The sequence below is a fragment of the Podarcis vaucheri genome, assembly GCF_965113315.1.
Source record: "Podarcis vaucheri genome assembly, chromosome: 11".
NCBI classification, from domain to species: Eukaryota; Metazoa; Chordata; class Lepidosauria; order Squamata; family Lacertidae; genus Podarcis; species Podarcis vaucheri.
This window is the reverse complement of record NC_138749.1, coordinates 35901871-35920877: the sequence shown is the minus strand read 5'-3', so window position 1 is coordinate 35920877 and position 19007 is coordinate 35901871. Positions and strand designations below refer to the sequence as shown.

Genomic DNA, 19007 nt, shown 5'->3' with positions numbered 1-19007 from the left:
CCGCAGCTCCCTCCTTCGGGCCTTGGCGGCGGGCTCCCTGGAAGAAAAAAAAAAAGGGGGTGGCGCTAATTTGCGGACGTGGCGCCGGCGCCGCTCCGCTGCCTCGGCCGGGGCCTGGCCTGTCAGCGCGGAAATAAGGCGAAGCGGCTCCTCGGAGGCGGCCATTGCCCCGAGCGGGGTCGGGAGGGACAGGTGCCGCTGCCAGTGTGAGGGGCGGCGACAAAGTCTGTCACCGTCGAGCCGGCGGCTGAGGCGGGAGGCTGGCATGTCTCTTTCGCGGGCTGCCTCCCTCCACAAAGAGGAGCCCCTTCCTGAGGGAAGCAGGTAGGGTGGAAGGGAAAGGGGCCCGCTCTGTCTGCGTCTCTTTTTGCCTCATGCCCCCTCGGTTAGGAGCGGGGGGGGGGTAGGAGGAAAGAGCCGCCGGTGGGGGTGGGCAGCGCAGTTGTGGCCCTCGGGTGCTGCTTCACGGTTGGCCGCCGGGGGCCGGACTAGACGGGCCACACTGGCCTGGCCCAGCAGACCCGTCTGATGCCCTTCATCATGTGATGCTCTGGTCGGGGTGGGTAGGTGGGGGCTCCTTAGGCAGCCTCGCTTCGCTCACTTCTGAGGGTCTTCTGGGGGGGGGGGAGGCGCTTTTGATGACAACACGTGTTGTTGTTATTTCACTTCGGAATGGGAGGCGAACTAGGCCTTCTAGGTTTTAAGGGTCCTGCTCATCTTGCCAAGGGGTGGTCCAAAGTCCTGCCCTCCTGAGTGCTCCGCTTCTAGGTTTTGTCAGCTTTCCTTTCTGGGCTCAGCTGCCTGGGTGTTTAAGAGGTGTAGCTTCCAGACCATCATTCAGCAGGTGCCACTTTCCCTCCAGCTTGTGACTCTACTGCCATAGTTACTGTTAAAAAGACACAGAAGGCTGTCAGAAGCAAACCTGGCTTATTCTTACAGGTCCAAGCCCCACTCCTCTGCCCAATAGGCAAGCTTGTATTGGGATCCCTATAAAGATAATGCCCAGGTAATGTTGATGGGGGTTGGTTAGGAGCTGAGAAGGTGTGTTTCTGTGGTGGGCAGGTGGTTCTTGTATACACTGTAAATCAGAAACAGGATTGCTTTCTACTGAAATACTTTGCTTCTCATATAGATTACTAGATAGTTTTCTTACTTCCAAATATGCAGGTTCAGTGATAGTCTTCATTCTCTGTTCTTCCCTCTCCATCCCTGCAAGCACTGTTGTCTCTCTAGTGTCCATTTCTATTTGTTTTGTTTTCAATTATTAACCTGGAGAATCTGTGCATGCCAAATGGTTTGGTTGTTTTTTTAGGAATATGTGTGGGTTGGCAGCAGGGAGGTGAAATTGTTGCCCTATTGCTCATAGATGTTCTATATAAATTAGTACTTAAGCTGGGATGCTCTGTTTGACTAGTTGTCCTATTTTTCTTTTTCTTCTGTTAGACTCCTTTTGACAGAATGACAGCAAAAAAACAGAATTTCAGTTTCCAGCTCCCTGCTGTAGTGCAGCCTACAGTGGATAATCATTTGTATACATTTGGGAATGGTATCAGTTCTGACAGTGATGTGCTGGAAGATGAAACGGAGCTGTATGAATTGCGACCCAGGGGAAGGGAGAAAGTCCGAAGAAGTACATCAAGAGAAAGGATTGATGATATCGTATTTATAACCAAGGATATAAAGGAAGGAGACACACTAAATGCAATAGCTCTTCAGTATTGTTGTTCAGTAAGTCTGTATGCAACTTTTCCCAGTGGAATTTTGTTACATGTGAACACAGAAAGCTTTTAAAATTCTTATACAAAAATATTAACTTATTTGCAATAGAAAAAACTTAAACAAGATGCATTGTACAGCTTGATTTGATAGATTTGTACCACACTGAAGTGTGCTGTGAATCAACTACAAGAGTCTTGCATAGGTTTCGGAATTGTATTTAACTTTTACTCAGAGTAGACCCATTAAAATGAATGGCCATTACTAGCTTAGGTATATTAATTTTAAACTAAGACTTAGTGGAATGTAACCCTTGATGGTTTTTGCCTCACTGAATAGGAGTATATTATGGTGCTGCCACCGAAGGTTCCCAAACTTTGTTGGTTATAGCAGGTTGAAAGTTTCTGCTCTTATGAGCAGTGAAGTGATAACTTGGTATCAGGATATCCATGCGTGGATGTGCATGCATGTTCAAATGAATCATCATTTGGATCTACAACAACCAAATGGTTGCAGACCTAAATAAACTGGTATGTGTGAGTCAGCACACAATAATTATGTTTCCAAAATGCTTTTTGGATAATGTTTAGTTCTCATGAATTCTAGTCCACTAGGCCCAAATTACATGTTAGAAGAGCCCCTCAGATTACAACTACTTTCATTCTTTTAAGTGTAAAAACATATCTTCCAGTGGGGGTAAATGGGGAAAGAAAAGCAGCAAGTCCTACTGTTTTAAATGCAAGTTGCATATAAAATCTTGGGGGTAAGACAAGCAGTGGGTAGGAGCAGGGAAAGGTTTGAACACAGGTCCTTGCTTTGTCTGAACTCTGTTATCCCCAGTAAAGGCTTGGAGGTAATTCCCTTTGACCTTGCTGCCTGGTAAATGGATTTTAGGATTGCAGCCTTAAAGGCTATTGGGCTAGAGTTAGCAGCTATTTACATACAGTGCATAGTTTGGAACTTGTCAGTTAAGATATTGCACAAATTAATGTCCAAATACTTTTTTAAAAGGCAGAACCCTCTGCCTTTCATATGTGTTTCATATGTCAGCAACCTAAGACACAAAGTTTCTTAAATATTTTATTCCTTTATTTAATTTTTTTAAGAGAGGTGCATTCCTGAAAACCTCTCCCCTTTAGACAAGGGTAAATTGCAAGAAGGGCAACACAATTGCCTGTTTTGGAGAATGTGGTCCCATATCTTTAATCAAGTGACTAACATTTGTTATAGTAGCTGAAATTTCTATAGTATCCCATCAGCTGCTACTTTTATGTTCCTAAGACGTTCTAAACAACCCTTTATACCATATGGATATATGGTTTTTAATTGAAAGGCGTTTTCAAAAGACGGTTTGTAATATGTCATGGCAGATGGGGAGTACATATTGTTTAAAGAAAAGGATCTTGAATACAGCTAACTTAGGTTTTCCAGATCCCAGCATCTTGCCATTTGTGGGGAGTCAAAGCACTTTGTATGAGTGGTAATTGGTTTAGATGCATAGAACAGTAGAAACAGTGCTCTACAGCTAGTTATTTAATCAGTTTCATAGAACAAAAATGCTGATTGTAAAAAAAAAAAAGGATTCTGAAAATCAGAATAACTAAGAGAACTAAATCATCTTTTTCTTAGGCCCCAACAGCTGTAACAGGCTTTGGGTAAAGTGCTTATTAGGTGCACATGCGACACAATGATCACCTTTAGGAACTTCTACTTTATATGTGTAGTGTTAGCGGGCCAATAACAAGTGTATTTAAATAAGACTGGGTGTATGTGGAACACCTGTGGCTTACACAATATCTGGTTTTGCCCTTGAAACATTGGATTACATGTTATGACTGCACATATAGAAAAGGAATAGTCCTCCCTATTAGGAGTTTCTTGAAGCACTGACTCACTCCATGACTTTCCCTGCCCTTCAGGAAGGAGAAAGAACACCAGAATAGCTCTTTGCCTGGAGAAAGGAGTCATGGTTGGCCCTAGGTAACCCAAACTCCTGCTGCTAACTGGGCTATCATTTTCTTTTTCAGTTGAGTAGTTGACTCTTTAATAACAAATTTCCTCTGCTTCTCGCCTGATGAAACAGTTTAAGCAGAAGAACCATAACAAACAGTACAACAATATAGTTGGAGGTAAGAAGCCCATTCTAAGTCATTTGATTCACAGGGGCTCATCTTACCATCGTGGGGAGATAGGAAAGGCAAGGTGAGCCAGTGCTTCCAGCTCCCCTCTTTCTTTCTTTTTCTGTTGGGATTAGATCCTTTAGACTCCCATAGCCTTTCCTACCCACAATCATAACTGGCTGTTTCAATTGCAATAACATGTAGCCAGGCTTTTTGTTCCAATTTATTTTTTAAAAGAAGTTCAACAGTTAGGACTTGGAAAATGAATGCTGGTCACTCAAGAGCTGCCTTTTCAAAAATGCTAATTCTTTCCTTTGTTAACTGTTATGTTTCAGGTAGCAGATATCAAAAGGGTGAACAATCTTATTACAGATCAGGACTTCTTTGCACTGCGAACTATTAAAATTCCAGTGAAGAAGTTCAGTGTATTGACTGAGACACACAGCTTTCCAAAAAGCAGGCAAGCTTCAAGATCTGCCTCTACTTTGTACTCTACAGAAACCCCAGATGCATCACAAGCTTCTGAGCCATTCTCCACAGAGACTGTTGGTAACTTTCTGAAAGAAGTAGACCGTGATATAGAACAAATAGTGAAGTGTAATGCTACAAAGAGAGAGAATCTTAATGAAGTTGTTTCTGCCTTATCAACCCAACAGTTAAACTTTGAACCGGACGGTAAATCCATAAAGCGGAAAGATCCTCATTATGGAGCAGACTGGGGAATAAGATGGTCAACAGCAGTAGTGATAATGGTAGTGGTGGTAATAATAACTCCTGTTTTTTATCTTTTATACTATGAAGTTTTAGCTAAAGTGGATGTCAGCCACCATTCTACAGCAGAATATACTTCAGTTACAGCACCATCTCAGCCCAAACCACTAGAAAATGGAATAAATCACCCTATTTCATGATAACTGAAATTTTTGCTTTACATGCTAAAGTCTTTGGCAATCATTCAATGTGTTCTGCAAAGAAAAAAGAACAACGGGTCCTGTGTGGAGTTGGAAAGTAGCTATCTTTGTGGTGGCATTTAATAAAAACTCTTGCAGAGGGTATGGAAGACATCACCTTTCAATGGAAAAGTTGTTGCCAAGTTCAGTGTGAGATTGTTGATTGAATACCAATTGTCTGGATCTGCCAAAATATGTGGATCTAAGTTGGCAAACTTCCACTAAGTGAAAGTACCTTCATTGCAGCCAGCAAACAATGAAATGGTTTTCTTTAGTCTGGAAGTAAGCTAGCTTCCTGTATTATAAAAGATAAACCATTCTCTTATAGCATGGAATATAATACAAATCATGAAGGTAGGGGTTAAAAACAGTTTAGCTTATCAGATATGCAGAACAAGTACAATGCTCTGTTGTTGATCTAACATACACTACACAGACTATGATATTTACAGTACCTTTTCGTGAGAAAAGACCAATGAGCCATGAGACTAAACTGCATTTGGCATGCAAACATCTGTAACAGTGTACTGATACTGTTACTGCTTTTAATAACAGTTTTGGGGGGGCAAAAGCTGTTGAGCAAGGAAGGGTATTCTTAAACCATTGCCTACTTGTAATCTTTCTGCTCCCAAGCGACCCCCCCTAAGTGCTGTTACTATTGAAGAGTTTCAAAGGTGCAAATGTATATGTAATTTGGTGCATTCTCCCCTACCCTTTAAATGGAAAGGCATTTAAAGGCAGTGGACACTTTTTGCAGGGAACAGTTACCTGGTGTGAAAAGAGGTTTTAAGCCTTGCACCAGCTCTGGGACTGCTAGGGATGCTCTCTTTCCCCCTCACCTGCAAGGTGGCTCCAGGACTTTGACTATATGTGATGTTTGCATATATGACTAACCCTTGGAAGTGAACCCCTGTGTAAAATGAGGGATTACTTATACAAACATGTGACTCACATGTCTAAACTGATTTTTATTGCAGTAAACAGGGCTGTATCCAATGTTAATAATACTCCAAGTAAACCATTTGAAATTGATGGAAATTGCATTACATTAATTAAGGTGGACCTGCCCTGAGTAGAACGTCATTGAATAAAACCATTACTTAATGCACTTGACTACATAGAGTCAGCTAACGGCCCCCTAAATTGTTTTCCTCTAGCAAAAAGGAAATATTTATGTTCTTATGCAGAAGCATACTTAACCATGAAACCATGATGCCTTCTCATGTCATATTAACCTGCAAAGTTGGAGTTTTGCGAATAATAATACTAAAAGGCAGAGAAGCAAGCTAACACAAGTTGTTGAGAAAAATAGAAGCCAGGTTTTTTCTTAAGCAGTTCTTGGTTATTTTGAAGAAATATATTCTAGTATTCTAGTTTAAACGTTCCACAGAGAACTCATGCAGTAGAAAAAATGGCCAAGTATTAAAAAAAACTGCTAGCTGGGACTACAGTAATTGAAAATTAGTGAAACACACATTCCCATAATCCTAATTTAATATGCCCCTTATTTATACATAAATGTTTCCCTCTTTTTTTTAAAACAGTAAGAAGTATGCTGCCAGCCTGTGCAATACATAAGCTTACTTCCGCATATTTTTAGATGTGTCTTCTAGAACAGGATTTTGGCTGCAATCTGAAGCTTCCCACATTTTCCTGGCAGGAAGCACCACAGAATTCATTAGGACTTACTTCTGAGTAGACATGGTTCAGATTGTCATGTTAGTGTATTTACATGACATGTAATGCTAAAGTGTACATCATGTATATGGGGTAGAACTTTGTAGTCTCAGTCTCCAAATCCAGCCCGAACAGAAGGCCAGTCCACTTGTGCATGGACATATGCAGCAGGAATTCCAACAGGCAGGACCAATATCTAAAGAAAGTATTGGTCCTGCCTGTTGGTATTCCTGCTGCATATGTCCATGCACGAGTGGACTGGCCTGTTCAGGCTAGAATACAAGTTTGGCACTTAAACTGTCATAATAGAATGCCGACACAGACATCTTCACATCTGGTCACTATAACTAACGGCTCACTCTTAAATTCTCAAAAGCAAGTTACTGCTTTATATACACTTGCTAGAGAACTTGATAATGAGCTGATTATGATTCAGGCAGTATCTAAATATCAGCAAGTTTTTTGTGTATGAGAAAGCTTTTTGGACTTGATGTTAAGGAGGGCTGGGCAATATCTGGTTTTCAACATTACAATATATCACCAGCTAAACATCGCAATATAACAATATATCACAGTGTCTGAAAAAAGGATGGAGCTATGCAGAGGTATTGGCTGGCTTCATGGTTTTTCCCACATAATTTTTGCATAGCACACACATATACATCATGATTCAAAATATATTGCCAGGTCAAAAACTATGAAAGAGATATCATGATATGGACTTCCAGCTGGTTTTGGATGATATATCAATATATCGCCCAGCCCTAATGTTAACTATTCATTCCTTTAGATTTTCTAGGGTGTATCCATATATTAGGACAGACCATAAGAAAACTATTTGGAGTTAATTATGTTGGCTTCGTGTATAATTGCTTTCATAGAATTAAGTTTTAGTGCTGTGCCCTTGGCTTTTCTGGATGGCCACTCTAAGATATAACCCTTGGAACAGTGTTTCTGTGTGTTCTGGAAACTGGTAGTGAACAGTGTCCTCTTAACATTACCCATGGTCCTATATATAAAGATCCTTCTGAAAAAATACCTGTCTTGAGTTTAGCTGCAGGGAAATGTTTGTTGCATCAAGTGAGTTTGTGTGCTTTTTGATGTTGGACAAGGAAAATTTTATGTTGGCTGCAAGGAAATTAAGAGCCAAATCTGTGGTTGAACTCTGAATGTCTTTTTTTTTCTTTGTTATGGTTTATAGCCGAACAAGTAAAAGTGTTGCTTGACAATATATAGTTGTAGTAAAATATTCACATGTGTGAAATGATGGCAGCAGAAATCTTTATTATATAGGCTCTTTATTTTTCAATAAAAGCCACAGAAGCAAGCTATTTACAACTTATTTTTAAAGTTTGGTTGTAATGTGGTAAATAGCCCTTATTTTTAAAACTGTCCTATGGAGTTCCAAAAACAGAGTATGTTATTTGTAGGGAAGATACAAGGTTTAAAATTTGTACAAAATCTCTGAGGCATAGGCACGTTCATCAGTTGCAGGAAAAACATCACTGGCCCAGCTCACATGCCATGCTAAAACATTCTCTTAGTGTTATGCTCAAGTGGGGATCATAGTTTGTTTCACACCAAACAAACCACAATTGGTAAGCCAAGAACAAATTGTAGTTTGTCTGAAGTGAAACCAACCACTATCCTTGCTTTGGATGTAAGGCCAAGGATCAGAGTTTGTTTTTTGGTGCAGCCAAGATTGGTGTGTTCACAGTCAACCATTAATTGTGGATTATGATGATGTGTGAATGATTCCAAAGTCCTATGGGATTCTAAATGCTTAAAAAATTATTATAGCGGAAGCTTTTGTGGACCACACAGTTAATGTTATCAGATTCATGAAGCATTATTCTGAATTACTAGTATTCATCCCTGGATGTGGTTGCTCTGTTTTATTGTGACTCGCTTATGGAACAACACCAATGCAGTTGCTTTCTGCATGTGTTACTCCATTTTTTCTTTTAATGAATTTATAAAAACAGGGGTGCTTAGCCATCTGGTTTTGTGTTTTAAAGCTCCCTTACCATCCTTAATGATGCGTGAAAATATCTGAGATGTACTTCATGAAATTCCTCAGTTCCCCATGGGAAAGCTGTGAATTTCATTGTCTTTAAAAGAAATGGAGAAAAAAGTATCACTATCACTATGCAGCCCAGCACTGTATATTACCCCTTGGATGTGTGGCTGGGTTTGGACTGCTTTGATGTGGTGTTGGGTGTAGCATCTCTTGAGCTTATCATCCTCCTGGATTAGAATGGGGAAACAATGGAATGTGCTTTCAATAGGGTATTTATTAGAATAGGGTCATCCCCATTCATATTCTGCTGCAAGTAGTCACACAAATACGATTTTTTCTATATGTCTATGGCTGGATCACAGTTGATGTGGGCAGCAAAAAGAGACAAGAGCAGTATAGCAGGATCCATACAACTGGATAGACTGCTTCACCTAGCGAAGAACTATATCTTAGGTGACCTAGGCGACTGTTATACAGGCCTTTAAAAAAAGACTCTAAGCCACTAGCTCAACTTTTTCTGACCCAGGATCCACCTTTAAACCAAGCATAAATTTAGGGGCTAATAAAAAACCATATATTTGTATGGTGGTGGTAGTGGTACTCTTGCAACCCATCTTAGTTCAGGCTGTAACCTATAGCGGTTCCTGAGGCACCCACTGAAGATCAGTGCTCTAAGCAATCAGTTTCGCATGTGAATTCAATGGAATGACCTGAGGGAATGGGAAACTGCAGGAAAAGAAAGTTCCAGATGTGCCACTTCTGAATTTTTTTTGGGGGATGGGGTAAAGTGGAATACCAAACACAGCCAAGTGTAGAAGAGTTCTAAACATAAAAGGGGAATTTATAGAGCTAACTAGATAGATTTATTAAAATTCTCTGTCACTTTTTAGATAAAACTTGCAAAGCAGCATGCAGTAAAATTTCTAAACGACCTACACTTGAACTGTCTACACATCAGAAAGACTGGGTGGTGTACCACAGCTAAATCATTTTTGTGGTGATAATTTGAACTGAGGCATCTGAAAAATTATTGTCAAATAGTGAAAATAATAATCAGCATAGTATTATGTACCAAAAATACTACCTTGGACTTTGCTATAGCTCAAGGATCTGTGCCTTATTTCTGCAATTTAACTATGCTAAACCTGTTTCTTTTGTGAAAAAGTGAATAGTGCAGTCATGAAATCGAAGGTCTGTTGAAATATCACAATGAGGACCTGCTTGTTTTATTAAAGACACTGATTTATTTTCTGTGTATGGGACTTGCAGTAGCTTTAAGGGAAAAAGTATGTTAAAGCACTTCATATGTGCTGTTGGTGTATGTATTTCTCTTTTCAAAAACAATGTGGCAGAAATGAGTACTTTGTAATCATATGTGGTGAATCTATGGTTTGGCAAGGATAGAAAAAGATAATCTAATGTTCCAGAAAATGGATTATTGGATTATTATTTTGCTGTGCATTCTAGTGGTTCCTATTGACAAATCTAGCTCAATACTAAAGTTGTCCAAACCTCCTTTATTTCAGGGGGAACTTCTGCCTACATACTTAGGGTTACAGTAGTAAATTTTAAGAATTCTGCAAAAAAAGAGAAAAATATTTAGAATATGGTCACCAGATTTCTAAATACAATCCATGGTTGAACAGGGAAATTGGCTCTTAATCTGTGTATTGTATTATGAAACCACGTGAAATGTTTTTACCCCTGGATTGGTTATTCAAAGGAACACTGCCACAAATGTTCTTTACATAATTAAGCCGTTTATAAAAGTTTTGGAATTTATAAGATGGCAAGAATATATTTTCTTTTTGAATTCTTAATTCCAGAAAAATAAAAATAAAGAAATATATTTTTAATCCTGTTTAGTGATCAATTGATGTACCCTATGGATATTCCACACTAATCCAAAAAGCTGCTTTAGCTACAGCAAAGGATTTTGGCATGCCCATTTCTGTGTTCTACTGTGAAAAGCAGACTCTAACACATCAGAGGTGTCAAGAGGGGATTCTTCTGCAACATGTTTCTTGTGCAGCAGATCTCCTAGTCGAAACTTTATTTCATTATTGATTTAAGGTGTTTATATATACAGTTCTGCTTTTCAGGCACACCCAATCAAGCAGTTTACATAAGATTACAACACTAAGCATTGATTATTATTTTTTAAAGCTACAATGGAAAAGACAACAACAACAACTGTATTTTGGAGAAGTCCCTGGGGTGACATTTGGAAAAGGGAGAGGCCACGACTGGAAACTGGATGGTAGGATATATGGAATTAATTGTGCTTCTTTTAAAAAAAAAACCCTTTTAAGCAGGGATATAAGAAGTACTATTACTATTATTTTATTTACTAATGTTTCTTGGAAGCACTGCAAGGCTGTCATTGTTGGTGAACTTTTATCAGACAGCAATAAATCAGTTCTTGCCATTTGAGTTTTGGTTGTCCTGTAACTGAACTGGAAGTTCAGTAAGCATTTTTATATTATTATTCAGGTGGCCTTACCAAGTACTGTTTATCCAAAGCTCTTGTGATGATGCAAGTGGGCAACCCTTTATTAGAAAGCAAGCTAACCTGCAACTGTATTTTATCACACACTACTACACCAGATCCTGTTTTCAGTAAACAGTTTTTATTATTTAAAGGCTAGATTTTTAAACTTCAGTGCACACATTTCTCTTCCTTCCCCACAACATAGTTTCATAAGCAGTGCAAAGTGATATGGTACTCCGCACAGGCTAGCTCAGTGTTATGTTGTCAGGCACATAACATTTCTGCAAATTAGTTCAGGATAACAAAGCATGGTCTATATAGGACACATCTGAGTGCTTTAGCATGCCGCCAACACAATCTACCATTCCATCAATTGGAAGTGAATATACAGCCTGCTTCAAATATTGAGTCAACATACTCCCATACTGCAGCAAAATGAGAGTTAATTATCATTGTTAATCCTCTGAAATTATATTATTTCATAACTAGAGGTAACTCAAGAGTGTGTTCAGACTTTCCAACTGTATTTCCCAGCTACTCAAAACAATTTCAGTAAGTTGCTTCATCCATGTCATCATCACTGCCTGCTCCATAGTCGTCTCCATCTTCAAAATAGGAAGCAATATAGTCGTTCTCCTAGAGGAAATCATATTAGATACTGTAAATTGCTACGTGCAAGAAGTACAGTCGCAGATACTTCCTTGTGTTTATATCAAACCTTATGTAACTGGTGGAAATCAATGTTACACATGCAGCAAATAAATATAGATCCCAGTGAAACGTGCTGGTAGTTGAAGGCAAGGTAATTATAAATATAAATGCTTGTGTTAACAACATACCTAATTTAAATGTTTTTCAGTCACTTTTGACACCCATGCCCTCCATTCCTAAATGAATTTTCCTTGGTAGCCAATTGATTTCAATGTAATGAATGAACCACACAATTAAGTGTGGTTAAGACTATGGCCATAAAGCATTTTCAGAAGTGACACAAAAAGCAATCCGCCCCCCAATCCTTCTGTTGACAATACAATATACAGTAGAAAGTGGAAGAAAGCTGCTTTATAAAGTAAACAAGATACAGATTGATATGGTTCTTTCATTTGGTTCTGCAATGAAAATACATATTATTGTTAACTGTAACATAAAGTGCGAGGAATGGAAACATTTTATGGAAACACCATACTACTTACGATGGGGAATCTGCAGCCCTTCAGATGTTACTGTACTCCAATACCCATCAGCCCCAAGCAGCATGGGCAATGGCCAAGAAATGATGGGAGCTGTGGTTCAGCAGCGTTCAAAGAGCCACAGGTACACCAAGTTTATTGTACTTGCCCCAATCATGTATAATGTCAAGAAAATTATTGCCACCAGCTTGCTCTCTACATAATTTTATTTGTTAAGAAAACCAATACCTCTTCGTGCTCTTCTTCCTCATACTCCTCTGGTTCTCCCTCCTCCTCCTCTTCCTCTTTATCTTTTTCCTCCTCATCTGACTTTTCTTCGTCTCCTTTCTTTTCTAGCTCCTGGGAAAGGTTAGCAAGATGTCTGTGACATCATCTGAACTTCCAGCTAATTTTTTTAAAATTATTCTTGCTGGTCAAGTAATGAACGGATAGGTGAACTAAGCAAAGAACTCAAGGAGTTCAAAAGGATTTTAGAAATAGCATGATTATGACATAAATATTGGACATAACTGTAATTTAATTTCATCTCATCACATGCTACTTATTTTCCAAATGGGGAGTGAATAATCCTTAACAGATTTCTGGTATCCCTTTCCAAAGTCCCTTACTCAAGGATCAGAAAAAAAATATGAATTACGAGGAAGTGGATCCAGTGGAAAATCCAAAAACCTTACAATTTAGATAAGAGAAAGTGGCTTAGTCAAATGTAGGGTAGACCCACAGGAATCAATAGTGCTTAAAATACTGTAGCCATGATTTCAATTGGCTGGCTTCAACACAATGGTTTATGTTCAAATCTTTTTAAAAAATATTTTTAAATATTTGAACATGCCAGTTGGTTGTTGTTTTTTATTTGCCATCCTGTCACATAGCATAAAATTGCTCAAGGCAACCATCAGTTAAGGCAAACAAGAACTCCTTGCAGTTATGTAAAGGTGCCCTAAATTATGCATACGTTTGTCATTCCCCCCAGCCCAATGAGTTTTATAGAGCCTAATCTGCTTTTTACATCACTGTTCACAGTGGAGACATACTAGCAATAGTGACTACTGCTGAATAATAAAACCTAAGAAGGTAAAGCAGAGTAAACTCTACCTCTATCTTTTTCAAAACATCCACATTAGTTTTTGGTGTTGCAGTTTTTGCTTTCTTCGATTTTCCACCTGCTGAAGAAAAATCCTCTTACCTTAATACTCTTCAAACGCAGTTATAACAAACTTTACTCATTATGGAAGTGAAAAAGCTCCCTGTTTGCAAAGAATGAATCAGGAAGAATTTACTATACCAAGAACCAAGTTCTCCTGTGGAAATCCCAGGAGTAACTTCATTTGTGTTAGAATTGGGAAGGTGGTGTTAATGGCACACACACACACACACACACACACACACACACACAGAGAGAGAGAGAGAGAGAGAGAGAGAGAGAGAGAGAAACAGTGTAACTTACCTGACAGTGGCAACTTTTGTCAAATGCTTGTAAATTTCAGGATTACCAGATCAATCCCTTGCAAAACCAAATGCCTAAGTTATTTTAAGGTTTCAGTTGTGTGTGTTTTAAAGTATTCTCTTCTCTTTTCTATGACCCAACAACCAATCACCCCTTTCTCATTACAATTATAGCACAAAATAAGGCATACTGAACAATATTGTTGGTCAACAGCCCAAGAAAATATTTTTACTCCTAAGAGGCATGTTACTTAATATTACTTAAGATGCATGTTACCTTTTTCAGTCTTCTTCTTTGGTTTCAGCTCTCTTGGGAGTCTTCTCCAGTCTTCACAAAAGATACAGTCAAGTTTTAGTTATTTTTAATAGTTTATGCTCCTTCACGTTAAAGGTATTTCTATGTCCAAATACATTTTATTCAGAACAGTAGCAAGACTTTCCCATCCTGGCGCTTGCCAGTGGAGATCATGGGACTGTAGTCCAGCAATTCAGGGAATGGCCCTGGGCACATTTTTCTGGGGGATCCTGCTCATGCCATCATGCCAGCCCTGTGCCACTTTGCGAGGCTGGGATCTGATTTGAATGATTTGCTGGGTGAATCATTTCAGATCAGATCCCAGCATCGTAAAGCAGTTCGAGGGTGGAAGGGCGGTGTGAGACAAACATAACAGCCATGCACCCTTCGATCCCAGCCTTGCAAAGTGAGGCCCAAGATGGCCACTGGTGTCCCAGTTCCAGCTATCAAGCTTCTGTTTGAATGTGGATAGTATCATTACTTGAGAATTGGCAATGCTGAGAAAAGGGAATGGCAGAAGTTTGATATGTGAGCTATTTACTGAGAAATATGGCCCTCAGTATTTTGTACACAGCTCAAGATGCACATTTTGACTGAGAAGACCCGAAATGACTCAGGGGAGTCAACATATACTAGACCAGGGAGAAGGAAACTTGTGCCTCTCTGACTGGTGCTTAACAAAAACTTCCTTTATCCATGACCACTGCTCATGCTGATTGAGTCCCACAAGTTCACTAGCCCTGTTCTAGACAAACTTGGCCTCACCACAATTATAGGCCCTCCATCTTTCAAATAAGTGCGACAAAGGAATGTACTGTACTCCTGAGGGACCACTGGGAAGCAGTCCTTTCTCTGGAAAGATGTGAAAATATGGGAATGAGTATCAGCTCTGAATGAGTGTTTGTGGTTGGTTGAAGTGGAAAAGAATTCTAGGTGTAAATGCACTTTTAAAAAAATACCACTCAGCTCTGGGTGAGAGGTATTTATTTAGGTTTACATTTTTTACTAGCTGAATAGCACAGAGGAACCTAAAATAAACAATGAACCAACCATGAAATGAGTTCTACATCTAAATACTGGAAAACAATGGAAAATTCTATGCCAAAATTAACTGGAATTTACGTTTCCTTACCTGGGGTCCATTCTAGGTCCTTTTCATTCATCTGCAAGTATTTTTTGCTGTATCTTTCAACAGGTACAAAACCTGAAGACAAAAACCTAGAGTTGTGAAATATACATACTATAAATTCAGACAAAGCCAATGCAGAACCACAATCTTTATTTAGTTAAAATGCACAAAGGACTATTTTCAGGAAAAAAATTCCTCTTCTGCTTTGCTCACGATAACATATTTGTGCATTTATTTTGTAAGAAAAACCTTGGGTGTTTTATGGGGATAACCACCTTCGTTTGAAGGATTTGGATCACATCACAAACAGAACTAGAAGACGGGTTAGAACATGTCCAGATTGGAGGGGTACAGATTCAATGGCACCTTAACACTGTTCTTCAAGAAATTACTGATTACACCCTTGGTTACACAGGATTAATTCTATTACAGCAAAATTTGCATGTGCAATACTTTCCAGAATAAAACGATATGGCAAACTAACCTTCACTTTCATTCTTTTTGGTCATAAAATAAGGCGTCCGTTTCATTGCCCCTCTGAGCTCTTGTTTTAAAGCCAAAAGGTAATCCTCATCCTCTCCCGTTTTCAGTGGTGTTGGTTTGTAATCTGTTGTCTGTGAAAATCACACATATTGGGTTGTATTTAATGGTAGCTTTGTACTAGTGGAAAGCACTTTTGCTTGTGTAAGGTGAGACACACACTTCCTCATCCAGTCCCTGCTACATTCTACAGCCATTGCACCATATCCTGTCTTGTTCCAGAGGGGCTCCCAACTGTCAGAAAGCAACTTTTTTTGGGGGGGGGGAGTGGTAGGGGGCTTCAATGCATCAGAGAGATTGGCAAGAATCAGTTGCCCCTCCTTGTGCAAGTGTAAGTGCCTTCCAACGTCATTAATTCAATTGCAAAATAGAGTTTTATACTGTTCTCTCTCTCAGAAGAAGAACTCACACAACCTTTTTTTTATTTCATAGGAATCTTCATAAAATGCTTCTCTAGCAATGACAGGAGTACTGGAGGCTACAGCACACAAAGTGCTGTGACATCTTTAATTACTGTCAAAGAACAGCAGCTAAAAACCCTGGGCACTTTTTATACCAGTAGCCCAAGTGCACGCTGGTTTGGTAATCTAAGAGAAATAATTCAGCCAACACACACACACAAATACGCCAGCACCTGGAGAACCACTACCAGTCAATGTGGACAGTACTGAACCAGGTGGACTAATGGCCTGACAGTATAAAACAGCTTCCTGTGTTCTTGTCTAGCATCACCTTCACTAAGTTTAAGTCTAAATGCCTGTCCTATTGTTTTCCAATATTAGTCTACCAGCAGTAGGATTAACTACGGACTTGGCATTTTCTTGCTCTTTTTATGTGGCATGCAAGTGCAACACTTCACCCCAACGGCAACTTGTGGTTTGAAATTCTGGCTGCTTGCTAGATACTTACAGGATATAGCGGAGAAGGCCCGAATACTGCTTCAGGTAGCGCTTCACCTTTAACAAAGCCAATTGCTGCAATGTCAAAGGTCAAGGCAGCACGCCCTCTTCCTCGGCCTGACCTGGCCATATCAAATTCCTGAAAAGAACACCTTGCATTTAATATTTATTCTTGTTCTGCAGAGAATACACCGAAAATATGAACTGTCTTTTTAAAAACAAATAGCCACCACAAGAAGTAACTTGAAGAAACGCACAATCCACTTTTGCTACTAATTATCATGCCAGTCGTATTAATAAAAAAGCACAAACCAAGTGCAGAACCTGCAGTCGGTGGCGTTAATTAGGCCTCGCTGTAGAGCTGGCAGGGCCATTTGGCAAAGCCACACCCAACTGCCATATGACATCAGCAGAGCTGTCTTAAGCATATGAGGTGCCGAGGTGCAAAGATTTGCCAGGCGGCCCCTAGGTTGCCCAGTCCCAGGCGTGTAGGAAGGCGGAGCCAGCCAGCCACTTCAGCGTCTCGCTGGCTTGGTCGGCCCCGAACTCGCGGTGCAGAGCTACCCGCAGCAATAGAGCCCGCCGCGGCGCTCCAACCAATGGGCGGGCTTTCCCCCAGGGTCAACTCTCAGGCCCTGGACTTTCGGCCTAGCGCCCCTGAAAGCCCGGTGCCCGGGTGCTCCGCACCCCTAGCGCCCATAGGCGCCGACTCCATGGGGCTTGAGGGGGCTCGAGCCCCCTCAAAAATTTTTTTGGGGGGGCTCAGCCCCCCCAATAATCTCGGGCGGGCGCCCTTCCAGTAGAGCGCCGCCGCCGTCCCCCGCCTCCTCCGCACCTGCTCCTTCGCCAGCCAGCCAGCCGCGCGCCCTAATCGGAGAGCCCCGGCTGCCAAGGCACTGCCGGAAATCCCGCGAGAACAGGGGAATCCCGACTGGCCACACCTCCCAGCCAGCCAATCGGCTGGCTGGGGGGCGTGGCTTGCCCTATTTAGGGCCGGAGCCACTCTATTTGCATATTCATGAGCTTATTTATTATTCATGAGCTTTCCCGGGCCCCCCCAATATTTTTTCTAAGTCCGCGTCCCTGCTAGCGCCTATGGGTAAGACGGCCCTGGACATCAGGTAAAGGACATGTAACAATGTGGCCCAGCCAAAAGAAGGTTTGCTGGCACTGCTTATCAGCTAGAACCCTTGGTACCCCAAGGAATCTTGGCAGGAACAGCAGTTTTCTTCCCCCGCCCAGTCACTTTCAGGAATGCAGCCCCTTCCCCCAGTGAAAGCCAATGCCTCCCATTTCCATTGATGCACATGGAGCAGAAGCATCCAGCGAAATGGCTAATGGGGAAGCACGAAAGCAGGTTTCCTGCAAATGACCCTCAAGGCAATAGGGTCCTTGCTGGGAAATGGGGCAGAGTTTTACCCCTCACCAGCACTTTTGAGGAGTGCAACTTTTTTCCAGGGTTGTGGCTGGTCTTCCTGCTGTGTGCAAAAAGACAGATAAAGAGGCAACGATTGGACAGTGTCATGTGCATGCCCAGTAAGAAGCGAGTGAATGAAGCAGGGCTAAATGCCTAATGGGGAAGCACTCCATGCCCCATTGAACCAAATTGATTTTGCTTTAAATAAACATGCATGGAATCAAGGTATCTATACACATGTACTCAGAAATAAAAATCCCACTATCCAGCAGGGCTTCATATCTCCAGATGAGGTGTCACAGATAAAAAAGGAGACTCTTGATGCTCCTTTCACTCTCTCCACCTTATACACCGATGAAACCTTACCTGTTGTATACTAAACTGATCACAAAGCCATCCTTAAGAATGCTTCATCTCACAATGCGCCTAGTCATGGAATATCTGCAATTCAGTACAGCAACATTTGCTGTTGGTGGTGGGGTAGAGAAACCACACACTGGCTTTACAGGACCAGTCACTGGAGCAGCCTTCCTCAACCATAGGTTCTCCATAGGTTTCGGACTACAACTCGCCTCAATCCCAGCTAGGGCCAAGATGCAGTTGCCCCTTTCCCTTCCTTCTACAATCATAGAGTTGGAAAGGTTTCCTCAGAGTCATCTAGTCCAACCCCCAGAAGGCAGGAATCTCTTGCCCAGCAGCTGGAACCCAAGACCCTGAGATTATGAGTCTCACGCTCAACCGATTGAGCTACCTCACGAAACTTTTTTTTTTATCATAAGGGTGTCAGTGCATTAGGAGGAACAGATAAAAGAAAAATTAATAGGGACAGCTGGAGCAGATGGGATTGGGACTCACTTCCCCAGGGTGCGCGCTTGGAACTGCACGAGATAGCCCCAAACGAAGCTGCCGCGAGCAAACGACCCTCCTTCGACTCTCACGAAATATTGAAAAGGGGGAAGCATCGGGAGAGCCGTGCCTCTTATTCAGCAGCACGTCAAGCACCATCATCGCGCTGCATCTTCAAAGCCCAATTGCAGCCGCCTTCTCGCAGCCTCACGCCTCTCCGCTCCAGCCTCGCCAGGCCGCTCCTCCTGCAGCCTCGCCTCGCCCAGCCCGC

General features: G+C 41.2%; 2 protein-coding genes across 5 annotated transcripts; one reads left to right on the top strand and one right to left on the bottom strand.

Moving 5' to 3' along the window:
- The first annotated feature begins 104 nt into the window (after positions 1-104).
- LYSMD3 (LysM domain containing 3) lies at positions 105-10339 on the top strand. Its single transcript, XM_082191809.1, has 3 exons — positions 105-324; positions 1444-1728; positions 4172-10339. Exons 2-3 carry the CDS (start codon positions 1459-1461, stop codon positions 4745-4747), a joined length of 846 nt encoding a protein of 281 aa, XP_082047935.1. The 5' UTR covers positions 105-324; positions 1444-1458; the 3' UTR covers positions 4748-10339.
- On the bottom strand, positions 9047-18985 carry POLR3G (RNA polymerase III subunit G). 4 transcript variants are annotated; one of them, XM_082191812.1, is made up of 8 exons: positions 18746-18985; positions 16484-16612; positions 15519-15648; positions 15038-15109; positions 13888-13938; positions 13260-13327; positions 12393-12503; positions 9047-11610 (listed from the first exon to the last, which is right to left on the bottom strand). In XM_082191812.1, exons 1-8 carry the CDS (start codon positions 18896-18898, stop codon positions 11524-11526), a joined length of 801 nt encoding a protein of 266 aa, XP_082047938.1. In that variant the 5' UTR covers positions 18899-18985; the 3' UTR covers positions 9047-11523. The 4 variants fall into 4 exon arrangements, with proteins under 4 accessions (XP_082047938.1, XP_082047937.1, XP_082047940.1 ...); XM_082191811.1 differs by having other exon boundaries at positions 13260-13330; positions 18746-18981; XM_082191814.1 differs by having other exon boundaries at positions 13260-13330; positions 18867-18980.
- Positions 18986-19007: the final 22 nt, after the last annotated feature.

Coding starts and splice junctions, on each gene's coding strand:
- LYSMD3 (XM_082191809.1), top strand. CDS start 1,459: ATGACAGCAAAAAAACAGAATTTCAGTTTCCAGCTCCCTGCTGTAGTG. Junction 1,729..4,171: donor CTCTTCAGTATTGTTGTTCA/GTAAGTCTGTAT, acceptor GTTATGTTTCAG/GTAGCAGATATCAAAAGGGT.
- POLR3G (XM_082191811.1), bottom strand. CDS start 18,898: ATGATGGTGCTTGACGTGCTGCTGAATAAGAGGCACGGCTCTCCCGAT. Junction 15,649..16,483: donor GGCCTTCTCCGCTATATCCT/GTAAGTATCTAG, acceptor TGATTTTCACAG/ACAACAGATTACAAACCAAC. Junction 12,504..13,259: donor ATGTTTTGAAAAAGATAGAG/GTAGAGTTTACT, acceptor AACCTTTCCCAG/GAGCTAGAAAAGAAAGGAGA.